A 13119-nucleotide genomic window follows, 5' to 3' on the forward strand; every position below is an offset into this window, starting at 1 on the left:
ATTTTGAAACGAAGTTATAAGTACTGGCCAGCACGGGTTAGTTAAAAACAGATCATGTCAAACCAAACTTATTTCATTCTTTGACAAAGTTACTAAATTGATAGACCAGCAAAATGCTGTGGACATGTTATACTTAGCCTTCAGCAAGACATTCAACAAAGTAGATCACAACCTACTACTTGGAAAGCTAGAAAAATGTGGAATAGACAATATCACCACCAGATGGATTTGTAGCTGACTGACAACCCATACTTAATGAGTAGTCCTTAATGGTACTACATCCACATAGAGAGAAGTAAGCAGTGGGGTATCTTAGGCCCAGTATCAACAGTAGAGACCTTCAAATTTCTAGGTTCTACCATATCTCACGACCTAAAATAGACACCCAACATCAAAAACATCATCAAAAAAGCACAACGAAGAATGGGCGTTGTACTTACCTGATACGCCCCTTCTCTGTGCTGCTGTCACGGTAGCCAGTCATGGATGGTGCCTCGGTGCTGATTGGTAGGACCGAGTCTACTGGAAGCTTTAGGCCCGCCTCTTCCTGCCTGGCTCCAGTTTTGAGGCGAGGTATTCAGTAGACTGTCGTGTCTATAGAGATAAAAAAAGAGAAGTGAAAATGCCTCCCGCCCCCAGAATTCCCCGGTACCGACCAGGGTGGGGCTGACTACCATGACAGCAGCACAGAGAAAGGGCATATCAGGTAAGTACAACGCCCATTCTCCTATTGGCTGTCACAGTAGTCAGTCATGGGACATACCAAAGCTCTTGTCCTATAGGGTGGGATCCGGTCGGACACGTTGTAGCACTCTCCTTCCGAAGGATGCTTCAGCGGAAGCGTAAGTGTCGAGGCGATAATGCCGGATAAAAGGAGTCACCGACGTCCACGTAGCTGCCCGACAGACTTCGTCCAGGGGAGCCTGGGGAGCCCATGCCGCGGATGTAGCGGCACTTCTGGTGGAGTGCGCAGTTATACGCCGTGGAACAGGTAAGGACTGAGACTCGTAAGCAGTGGCAATAGTAGCCTGCAGCCAACGGCCAACGGTGGAGGATGAAACACGAGCACCCATGGTGGACGGCTGAAATGAGATGAAGAGTGCCTCGGTCCTGCGGAAGGATGAAGTCCAGGACAGGTATATCTTGAGAGCTCTGCGCACATCCAGGGTGTGCCACACTTTTTCCAGGTGGTGACGTGGTCGTGGGCAAAAATTTGGAAGGATGAGTTCCTGGGATCTATGAAAAGTAGAATTAACTTTTGGGATGAATGCTGGGTCCAAACGGAGTACGACCCTGTCAGTGTGAAAGATACAGAGGTCAGAACGAACGGAAAGTGATGCCAATTCCGATATCCGGCGTGCAGAGGTGATTGCCACCAGGAAGGAGACCTTGAATGACAAAAATTTTAAGTTGACTTCCTTGAGAGGTTTGAAGGGAGGCTTTGTGAGGGAAGTAAGTACCTTGTTCAAGTCCCAGGTAGGGAATCTGTGGATCACAGGAGGACGTAGATTAGTGGCGCCTCGTAAAAAGGCCTTGATGAGGGGCTCCTTGGACAGAGGAACTTCAGGATCGAAGGACAAAACTGATGACAACGCCGCCACGTGGCGGCGCAAGGTATTGGGGGAGAGACCTGAGGCGAAGCCTTCCTGTAAAAAATCCACTAGTTGGACCACGGAAATAGATGACGGGTCCAGGTGATGTCTGGTGGCCCAACGGAGGAAAGACTTCCAGGTGGAGTCGTAAATACGAGCGGTAGAAGGTCTGCGAGCTGCCAAGATGATAGGAATAGCTGCAGGAGAGACATTTGCGTCGATTAAACGTTGCCGCTCAACCTCCAGGCGGTCAGTTGATAGACCTGGGGTTCCGGGTGGGCGAGGTCGCCCTGAAATAGCGCGATTTGATTGTCTGGAATCTGCCATGGAGGAGCCACTGAGAGCGCAACGAGGTCCGCAAACCAAGGTCTGCGGGGCCAGCGAGGTGCCAGTAGGATGAGCTCCGCCCGTTCTTGCAACAGTTTGCAAATTACTTTGGCCACCAGAGAAAAGGGAGGGAACGCATACAGGAGCAGACCCTGAGGCCAAGGGCTGCAAAGAGCATTCATTGCCTCCGCTCCCGCCGAGGGAAAACGAGAGTAAAAGCGAGGCAGAAGATGGTTGCTGCTGGAGGCAAAAAGGTCTACCTGCGGCCTGCCGAACCGAAGGGACAGCAGATCGAAGAGATGAAGAGGAATGCTCCACTCCGTGTGGTCCACCCGTAGGCGGCTGAGGAAGTCTGCCTGGGAGTTGTCTTTCCCGGCGATGTAGTCTGCTCGAAGGGACGTCAAGTGTGCTTCGGCCCACAGGCCCAAACGAAGGGCCTCCTTCATTAGAATCTTTGAGTAAGTCCCGCCCAGTCTGTTGATATGAGCTTTGGCCGAGATGTTGTCTGTGAGGACCAAAACATCCCAGCCGCGTATTTGAGGTAGGAACCGTCGAAGGGCCAGGTAAACAGCTCGAAGCTCGAGAACGTTGATGGAGAGCAGACATTCGCTTGTTGACCACAGACCCTGTGTGGAAAGAGACTCGAGGTGGGCGCCCCAGCCGATGAGACTCGCGTCAGTCGTTAGAACCAATCTCTGGGGCTCCTGGAAGCTGCAGCCCTTGGTTATTGCTGGCGAAGTCCACCAACGGAGGGATGTGACAACAGGCGGAGGAAGTTGAATCATCCGTGAAGGAAGCATGGGAGAATTCCGTTGGAAGGGGAGCAGGAGCCACTGGAGCTCCCTGCTGTGGAGACGAGACCAGGGAACGATCCCGTAAGCCGACACCATTTTTCCCAGGAGGGAGGAAAGGTCAGCCAAAGAAGCTGATCTACGGTGATGGATCTGGTAAGCCAGAGAAGACAAACTGACCTGCCTGTCCTGGGACAAGGTTACTTGGACTAAATCTGAGTCAATAACCGCCCCCAAATGTTGAATGCAGGTAGCTGGTACTAAATGGCTTTTAGCCCAATTTATAGAAAAGCCATGAGATTGCAAAATGTGGACTGTACGGTTGAGATCGAATATGGCCTGATCAGAAGAACGGGAAAGGATGATTATGTCATCCAGATAAAAAATGGCTCTGATAGGGATGGAGGAGATATGTGCCATAAGGGCAGCCATCACCTTAGTGAACACTCTAGGGGCGGAAGACAACCCAAAGGGCAGGGCAGTGTATTGATAATGGTGACCATTATGGTAAAACCTGAGGAATTTGCGGTGGGCCGGCCTAATTGGAATGTGGAGGTATGCCTCAGTTAGGTCTATCGAAGTCATGTAATCTCCCTGTCTAATCCCCAGCAATATCGTCTGAAGAGACTGCATCTTAAACCGGTGATAAACAATGTGCCGGTTTAAGGATTTCAAGTCAAGAATGGCTCTCCAACCTCCTGATGATTTGGGAACAAAAAACAGTCGGGAATAGAACCCCTGAGATCGCTCTGCGGAAGGGACAGACTCAATAGCCTTAATGTCTAACAGCCTTAATGTCTAGCCGAATTAATGCGAGCAACCTTGATGTGATCCCGGGAGGGAGGACATCATAAGAAGAACTTTGGGGGAGTGGAACCGAACTCCAAGGAGAGTCCAAAGCGCACGGTAGACCTGACCCATACGTCTGTGACAGTGTTGTCCCACATGTCAGCAAATTGAGAGAGCCGGCCCCCTATAGAAGAGTCTAGGGAGGGCCTACCGGGTTCTGCGGAAGGGCCGTCCCCTACCCCCCCGGAAAGATCTCTTAAACCCAAATCTGGACCCCTGTCTGGCCTGGTTGTCTTGGTGGGAGGGGCCTCTGGAGGAGTAGGGACGTTGAGATCTCTGGTTGGCGAAGGAAGACTCAGAGCTGCGAAAGGAAGGGGAGGAACGAAAAAGGGGTTGCGACCTGTTGTCAGGTCGCCGATTGAGAGAAGGAAGTACCTTGCGGTGATCCTTTGTTTCCACGAGGAGTGGATCCAGTTGAGAGCCAAAGAGCTTGTCGCCAGAGAAAGGGGAAGAAGCCAATCTCCATTTACTTCTGATGTCAGCTTGCCAGGTGCGGAGCAATAAGAGGCGACGTGAGGTGATCGAAGAACCTATGGCCTTGGCAGAGAAGCGAGCCGCGCTGAGGGTGGCATCAGCTGAAAATTCAACAGCTGCTAATATCTTATTCAGATCTTGATGGGAACGATGATCTGAAGCAGGCAAGCGAGCCTGTAGTTGCCTCAGCCAGAGAATAGTTGCCCTATTGAAAAACGATGCTGCAGAAGAGGCCTGCACTGACCAAGCCGAGGCTTGATGCCCCTTAATCAGGGTTCGCTCCGCTTTCTTCTCTTCCGGCCGCAAGCACTCCTCAGGAGGACCTGTGAGAGGGGAGGGAGAAGACAGTGCCAACACAGGAGGATCAATGGAGGGAATCTGCAATAGGTTTGAAAATTCCGGAGCCATGATGAAAAAGCGTTTGTCCAGATTGTTTGGAACAGGTCCAGAACCTGGAAGGGACCATTGCCTGGTAACCACATCCAAAAATAATTTTGGAGCAGGAATCACTTCCTCCTGAACTGAAGGTTCTTGGAACAGAGAATTAGTTGGATCCTTAGAAGAAGAAGCAGAGGTTTCAGTACAAGAAGAAGGGCCAAGACCTGTGACCATCTGGGCCTTGTGAAGTAATGAGCGAAACATCTGTGGCCTAAAAAGGCCAATGAAGGCAGGTTGGTCAGGTTCTAGGCCTTCATCATCTGACAAGTCCTGGTCAGCCACAATTTCTCCCTCTGAAAGGGAATCTTGGTTAATTGATTCATCAGGGTTACCAGCCTCAGACACAATTTCCACATCCCCCTGACAGGAAATCCCTCTGGAGGGAAGAGGTTGGCTGGAATGAGCAGAAGCCTCAGAAGGAGGGGAAGATCTTTGTTGAAGGCCTTGGGAAATACCTTGACGAATGGCCTCAGAAATTAATGTAGCCAATGCAGGAGTGATCTCCGGAATAGGTTGAGAGACCTGGATAGGCTGAGGAAGTTGAGCAGGCTGGATGGCCTGGATAGGTAGAGAGGCCTGGTTAGGTTGAAAAGCCTGGTTTAGGCCTAGATTTGAGGAGTCATGAGAGCCCTGAGCCATGAGTCCAGGGGAAGGAGAAGTAACCTCCTGGGAGACTGGAAAAACTGAAGCTGCCTCACAATCACAATTAGTGACTTCCACCACAGATCTGTCTGGTGAGAGGGCCGGGGTGGGCCTCTGGGGTGGATTTGAATGAGGCTTATCTGAAGCTGGATTGTTAATGAGGGCCTCAGGTTGAGCAGAAGAGCCCTGCAGGCCAGCAGTTGTCTGGGCCTTATGGAAGGCTCTTTCTATGGCCTTATGTCACCTCTCCTCCTCCCTCGATGGTTTAACTGATGAAGACCGGGAGGAGGTTCCTGCATTGGTGGCTCTGGACTTGCTAGGGCGACTTTTGGAGATCCCCTCTTCAGGATCCTCCACCCTGGGCCTCTTTCCCCTATTGCGGGCCTGGCGGGAAGGTTTTGAATTAGAGGCGTCCGCCATCTTTAAACGCTCGCCACGTGGTTCAAGGGGCCTAATATGGAGATCCAGGGATTCCCCAGTACTTGCGGTTGAGGAGGCAGCAAGGACAGCTTCCTGAAGTAGTCGCTAGCCTAAAGGCTTAAAAACGTGACTCGCGGCTGCAGGAGGGCGGGCGCCAAAGGCTGTGTGGAAGGCGAATCCAGGAGAGTCGCAGGGCTGCAGAGACGAGCTCCGATGCAGCACGCACCGCCGTTAAAGGGGAAATGTGCCCGGGACAGACCCCGATGGAGGGGGCTCTGTCAGAAGCGTCCGCAGCGCTTGGGGCTTGCGGGAAAGCCGGGTAGCGCGGCAGAGCGAACTCGCACACGCGCCAATGGCCGCCGGAGTTTAAACGAAAGGCAAACAAGCCAGGGAGCAAGTGAAAAGAATAAAGAAGTCCATTCCGAGTCAGAAAACCAATTTAAATCTATCAGATTGAGAGAAGGCTATAGACACGACTTGATCCTGACAGACCAAGTCGAAAAACTGGAGCCAGGCAGGAAGAGGCGGGCCTAAAGCTTCCAGTAGACTCGGTCCTACCAATCAGCACCGAGGCACCACCCATGACTGACTGCCGTGACAGCCAATAGGACAATGTTCTCTCTGCGCCAACTCAGAAAGCTCAAACTGCCCAAGGAGCTGCTGATCCAGTTCTACAGAGGAATTATTGAGTCTGTCATCTGCATCTCAATAACTGTCTGTTTGGTTCTGCAACCCAACAAGACAGACACAGACTTCAGAGGATAATTAGAACTGCAGAAAAAATCATTACTACCAACCTGCCTTCCATTGAAGACCTGTATACCGCACAAGTCAAAAAGAGGGCTGTGAAAATATTTACAGACCCCTCACATCCTGGACATAAACTGTTTCAACTCCTACCCTCAAAACGACGCTATAGAGCACTGCACACCAGAACAACTAGACGCAAGACCAGTTTTTCCCCGAACACAATTGGAATGTGTGGGAGTAGGAATACAGATGAGAAAACAAACTTCTAGCAGCAATGTTTATTGCAGATAATGACTCAGTAAAACCAACATGCAACTTCCGGCCTTTTAAAGAAAAACTATGAGCCTTAACCAATAACATTAAAATATGTCCTGCACCTGCGTGGCAGAAGAAAAGTCTCTGCTCACGCCTGCGCAGACATAATACCCCTTCCCCCTTCCTCGGGGAAACTTTGTATACCACAAACATAATCATCCAGATACATTGGTCTACAGTGGCTTCGCATTGACTGGCGGCTCGCCTGTATTTCTGTCGGGCCCTCACACGTTGACTGCATTCTCTACGATTTTTCAACTACATCAGATGTCTTACACATATTCTCTGGGGGGCCCTGCTGAACATATCCCTCAGTTAGAGATGGGGAAAAGCGAGACAAACTCCGTGGCAATGGACCCTTAATAACAGATGTTTCATTCTGCACTGGCCTCAGCCCTTCAGATACCTTTTCATTGCATTGTTGTCCCTCTCGCTCTTCTAGATTCCCACCCCAGTTTATTTCTTCCAGCTCCCTAATGACTGTCCCCTTCACTCAGCTCTGAAGCTGATCAACATGTCGGCGCCACGGGACCCATCCTTGAGCTCCACCCGGTATGAATGGGGACCCGTAACATCTGTAATCTATGGGTTGACCAGTATAATTCCGGGCATATACTAATCACCTTGCTCAAAGATTCTGACCGTACTTTCCCAGTCTGTGAGGGTTTTTGTTGAATAATCGAGGTGTATTCTATCTAAATTTGTTCTTAGCCGGCGACCCATAAGTAATTCGGCTGGAATCTTTCCGGTGGCTACACAGGGAGTGATATGTTGGTTGAACAAATACTTATCAAGTTTCTCCTGATAGTCCCCTGGACCAATTCGAGTCAAGGCCTCTTTCGTCAATTGCACCATTCGCTCCACCTGCCCGTTACTCGCAGGGTAAAATGGCGCGACCAGGGCATGACGTAATCCTCAGTTTACTAGGAATACCTCGAATGCTATTGCCGTAAATTGCGGCCCATTGTCTGATACCAACACATCCGGCAACCCATGTGTCACAAACATTTTGTTTAATACTCTCACAACAGCATCCGTCGTGGTTGACCTCATTATGGTCACCTCCAGCCATTTGGAATAGGCATCACAACAATTAGGAAGGACATCACCTTTATCGGCACTGCAAAATCGAGATGTATTCTAGACCGGGGCCTTTTGGTGTTTCCCAGTCCTGTGGTGGTGCTGCAGGAGGTGCCGGACTCAATTCCTGGCATGCTTGACACAACGCCACCCACTCTGCAATATCTCTGTATATATTTGGCCACCACAGATAACTATGGGCCAATGCCTTCATCCTTACAATTCCGGGATGGCCTTCGTATAGAGTCTCTAATAATGATTTCCTTAGCCTTGAGGGTATCACTACCCGATTCCCCCACAATAGGCAACCCTTCTGCACTGAAAGTTCGTATTGCCTTGCCTGGAATGGCTTAAACTCTACACTCCCTGTCTCTTTAGGCCATCCCATCCATACCCAGTTTAACACTTGCATGATTGCTCGGTCTCTTCTCGACTGGGTTGCCACTTCCGCGGCCATAACAAGAATGAATGGCATGGTCTCAAACAGCAGTACTGATGCTGCTGGAGCTGGATCCTCCACTAGATTAGGTAGCGGACATCAGTTTAGGCCGTCAGCATGGCCCAGTTCTATGCTGGGTTGATGTATAAGTCAATAACTATATGCTGCTAAGAACTCTGTCCAACGCGTCATTCTTGGGGACAGGACCTGCGGTGTTTGCTGGTCCCCTGCGATTAGTCCCAAAAGTGGCTTATGATCTGTCACTAAATTAAATCTCCTTCCATAAACATATTCATGAAATCTCTTAATTCCCGTCACCGCAGCCAAAACCTCTTTATCAAGTTGGCTGTAGTTTCTCTCGGCAGATGATAATGTCCTAGAAAAGAACGCTATTGGAGCCTCACGATTGTCTGGAAGGCGATGACTCAAAACTCCCCTGACTCCAAACAGGGATGCATCACACGTCAGGACTAACAGCAGATGTTCATTAAACTGAACTAAGACCCTATCCAAGGAAATTAATTTTTTTACCCCCACAAATGCAGCTGCTTCTCTGTGCCCCCATACCCACAGCACCTTTTTTCCCAATAGTCGATGTAGTGGTTCAGCAACAGATGCCTTTTGTCGCAAAATCATACTATAGAAATTGAGGAGCCCTAAAAAGGCCTGGAGTTCCATCTTATTCCTTGGTGTTGGCGCAGCCTGTATTGCTTGTACTTTCTCCTTGGTGGGGTGCAATCCGGATGCATCGACCAGGTATCCCAGGAACTCGACTTGATTTACTGCTACTTTACACTTTTCTTCCTTTACCTTTAGTCCAGCCTCTTGAAACCTTTGTAGCACTAGTCATACTCATTCAAATAATTCTGTTTTATTGGTAGCGGAGATGAGCACATCATCAAAATAGGGCACAACCCCGGGATGCCATATAACAAACGTTCCATCAGGCTTTGAAACAACCCTGGGGCCATGCTCACCCCAAACTGTAGGTGGTGACAACGGAACGCCCCCCAATGCGTTATGATTGTTTGGGCTTCTGCAGTGGCGTCATCTACAGGGAGCTGCTGATACGCTTGGGCAAGATCTAACTTTGCGAAGATCTTATCCCCCCGCCCCCAACGAATGTAACAAGTGCTGCATCACTGGTAACGGATAAGCATTATGTTGAAGAGCCCTATTCAACGTACATTTATAATCCGCACAAATTCAGACCGACCCATCTGGTTTCACTGGCGTCACGATAGGCCTCTCCCACTTGGCATGGTCCACCGGTTCCAGTATGCCTTGCTGAATCAATTTATCTAGTTGCTCGTCAACTTTGGGCTCTAGTGCAAATAGCACCCTCCTCGGTTTCATTTTTATTTTATTTTTTTTATTGAAAGAGTTTTACAAATACAGATTTTACCCCCTTTCCCCCCCCCTTTCCCTCCCTAACCCTCCCTTACCCTCCCCTACCCTCAAGACTTCCCCAGGATGAAATCCAAATCCAAATCATATTATATAATACTTTACCGCCCATCTACTCTACCCCCTGTGTACTATACATTTCTTCCTAACATACAACTATTCTACCCCATATATACTATGCATTTCTACACAACATTCAGCTAAAAGTTATCTGGTACTTCCATTTCTCCACTCCCGTACATAAATCTCTTGGATCCGGTCTTTTAGATATGCTGACATCTTCGCCAAAAAACTGGCCGTCTTCAGAGTCCATTCTTCGATAGTAAACATAACATCCCTTTCCCAATATTAACTAATCAATAACCTGGCTATTATATACTATCACCTTATACAATATCAATTTTATTTCACCCAATAAAAAAACCTTAACTATACCCAATAAAAACAATTGAGGAGAAAATTGGAGTTTTTTCCTCAAAACATTTTATATAACCCACCAAATTTTTATCCAAAAAACCTTCACTTTCTTGCAGGTATATATGATAATAGTAACATCCAAACAATCACTTCAGATTAATCCCTTCTTCCAACGGTATATTTAATGTCTTTAATTACCATCTGCCCCCATCATTGAAGAATACTTCCATATATAAAACCCCCCCGAGTGACTTTATATTTATATTCCATATGATATGACCAAAATCCAACCACAACGGTCGTCTTTGATTTTTCTTCTGTAATGTCTTTCATCTAAATTGTTAATTCCATCAACCGTGTTAGGGTAACAACCAGATCGTCTGCAAGTGCCCTTATTCTGTATTCCTCTTGCCTTATAGCTATTCCCTTCAACGCACTCATAGTCCATCTTTCACAAAGTTTGTAATAGAAAGTTTCAATTCACTCGATCACAGGCCTTCTCCTCATCCAAAAACACCAGCACTGCAGTGATCTGTTTATTCCTCTCAAAATAGTCCAATAAATCTATAATTTGCCTCACATTATCTTTCATATATCTACCTTCTATAAGTCCTGCTTAGTCATAATGAATCACTTCTTAAATAACTGGCAAATCTGTTGGCTAATACTTTTGCAAAAAAAAATTTGATCCATATTCAAGAGAAATATTAGTCTAAAATTTTTCTGATTTTGTAGAACCTGCTTCCTCTTAAGGGGGTATATTACCCCCTTGTTATGTTCAGCTTGGCTCCTCCCATGGCTTCTAATTTTTGTGTTTTACCCTTGATTCCCTTCTTGTATGGTGGCTTGGGTCTCTGCTGTTGTTTTTCTAGAATATGTTTGTAGGCTGAAAGAGTTATACGCTGATCTTTAGCTTTATAGTCCCCTGTGACTATATTGCCTCCATCTCCATCTGCTTCCACTGGATTTCAATCTCTTGTTCAGCTTGCTTTTCTTTATCACCCTTCTGCGTTTCTAACATTGAAGATGTACATGGAAATGTTGGGCCAGTTTTTAAAACATTGAGGTAAAATTCTTCCGCTTTTTCAACAGTATTTAGTCGATATCTCTCTCCTTGATACCTCAATATTATGCCAACTGGAGCATCCCATCTAAATAGAATTTGCTGTTTCTTTAATTCCATCACCAAAAATCCAAAATCCTTTCTGGCTCTTAACATCTTGGGTGGAAGCTCTTTATAAATCCCAATCTGCCTTCCGTCCACTTGTAAGGTAGAAACAAAAGACTTCTGCAGGATATCATTTCTTATTTTTTTATCTGTAAAGTAGATCACCACATCTCTAGGCAATTGCCTTTCCCTTGCCACCCACGAATTTACTCTGTAAACCTTGTCAATCTTGCAGAAAATCACATCAGGGCTAACCTTTAACATCACGGCCAAGGCATCAGCACAATCCCTTCTCAAATCCTCTCTGTTATTTTCCTTTATGCCTCTCAATCTTATAGCAAACTCCATAAGTCTAAATTGCATCATTGTCACTTCATTTTCAATCCTTTGCGTTTTATTGTCCACATTAGAAATTTTATAATCAGCTTCCTTGATTTTGGATTCTACTTCTGAACTAAGTTCTTGCACTCTTTTATCAATTTGGACCATTATTTCTGAGAAGCCAGTTAAAACTGTCAGTATATCTTGCTTCACCTTGTCATACTTTTCTTGAACCACCTCCTTAATTTCCTGTTGAGATTTTTAAAATTTCTGATTCATAATTTCATCTTGTTTCATCAGAGCTGCAACAATAAATTCTTTCAATTCTTCAAAACCAGTCTCCTGTATCTGGCTGAAAGGCTGCTCTTGTGACTTATGAGTGGGGGAGCCCCCCCCTACAGCTTTAATGCCTAGCTTTGTTTGCTGTAAAGCCATTCTGCCACGTAGTCTATCTTTTTCTGAAAAAGAAAAAAGGAAGTCTTCCCTCCCTTTTCACCACCACAAAGTCCTCTTAAAAATTTTCCCCAACTTTAATCAGTTAAGGGAAAAGGAATAGATCAAGATCTCTTTAAAAAAGATTTTTCAGTTTTCTTCTAGCCAGCGCTGTTACTTTAAGTACTTTGTAGCGTATTGAAACAATCATGCAAATCCACTTTTGCTTTCAGCTTTTCCTAGCGCTGAAGCCAGACGCCATTTTAACAAACTTTCATTCTTTCTCCATTCTTTAAATTCAATCACAGGGCTAGTAGAAATACTTGCAGTTTTAAGTTTCAGGTCCAGATTCCACCCTGTTTATTTTGATGATTCTCTTTACTTTCGCTGATAAAGTTGGTCGCGTCGTCTGGCTCTGCTGGGTGCAGAGTTGTCCCTGGAGCCTGGAGCCTCGGCGAGCTGGATAGGGAGCCTCATCCTGCTTCCTCCCCAGAAGCAAAAAAAGCAATCTGGGGACTCCACAGGGGGCTCAACCTGATCTCGCCGGCTCTCCTCACGGTTCCTGTGGAACTCAGAGTTTTTTGAGCCGCCTCTCAGCTGTAGAGGCGGCTCTTTACAGACGGCGGGGCTGGCGGTCTTGAGAAGACCATCTAGCGATGACAACGGCGCCAACCGGAAGCCTCAGTTTCATTTTTATTGATGCCACCTTGGGGTCCAAACTGAAGGATATCGGGGTACCCCTATATTCTCCCAACTTTCCGTCAAACACATTGGCGAACTCTTTACTCAACTCTCTGATGGTTTCTCCCTGTATTTTATGAACCCGGTAATCTCTAGCCCCAATGCTGCAAACCAATCCAGTCCCAGGAAGTTAAGCAGTGCACCTTCAACAACAACCAATTCGGAGAAGTCTTTATATTCTATGTGGAACGTTCTGCTACCCTTAATGGGGATGTTATTTCCTTGATAATCTCTCAAACAAATATGACTACGCATAAGCTTCCGCTCAGCTTTGTGTGGCACCAATTTCTGTAGAGTCTGCCAGGATACAATTGTTGTTGCCAACCCGTATTCACTTCCATCCGGCAGAGAGATCCCGCAATAAGGACAGTAATGTAAATTGTACTACTTTCTGGAATCCCCATTTGATTGCGCACCCTTTCTGAACAACACACATCCGTGTTAATAGTAAAACACTCGTCCTCTGGGGTTGTTAGCCTCGGTGGGCCATGCTTCCCCCCCATTTCAAATTGAAGT

General features: G+C 47.0%; 2 protein-coding genes across 28 annotated transcripts in view; both read right to left on the reverse strand.

The window, feature by feature from the left end:
• The window catches only part of SUGCT (succinyl-CoA:glutarate-CoA transferase), a 529555-nt gene that overhangs the window by 101650 nt on the left and 414786 nt on the right, over positions 1-13119 (reverse strand). The window contains exon 13 of one of the 27 annotated variants that reach the window (XR_004591113.3): positions 441-594. The exons of the other annotated variants lie outside the window; for them this stretch is intronic. The gene's annotated coding sequence lies outside the window, so the exon portion shown is untranslated. The remainder of the gene's footprint in view (positions 1-440; positions 595-13119) is intronic. 27 annotated transcript variants of the gene reach the window in all.
• LOC148114176 (uncharacterized) lies at positions 3707-9478 on the reverse strand. Its single transcript, XM_087892425.1, has one exon. It carries the CDS (start codon positions 5108-5110, stop codon positions 3707-3709), a length of 1404 nt encoding a protein of 467 aa, XP_087748551.1. The 5' UTR covers positions 5111-9478.

Source organism: Pantherophis guttatus, chromosome 4 (assembly GCF_059756535.1).
Source record: "Pantherophis guttatus breed Tessera chromosome 4, ASM5975653v1, whole genome shotgun sequence".
NCBI classification, from domain to species: domain Eukaryota; kingdom Metazoa; phylum Chordata; class Lepidosauria; order Squamata; family Colubridae; genus Pantherophis; species Pantherophis guttatus.

Excerpts from the sequence above, each read along its gene's own strand:
- LOC148114176 (XM_087892425.1), bottom strand. The coding sequence starts at position 5,110 with ATGGCTCAGGGCTCTCATGACTCCTCAAATCTAGGCCTAAACCAGGCT.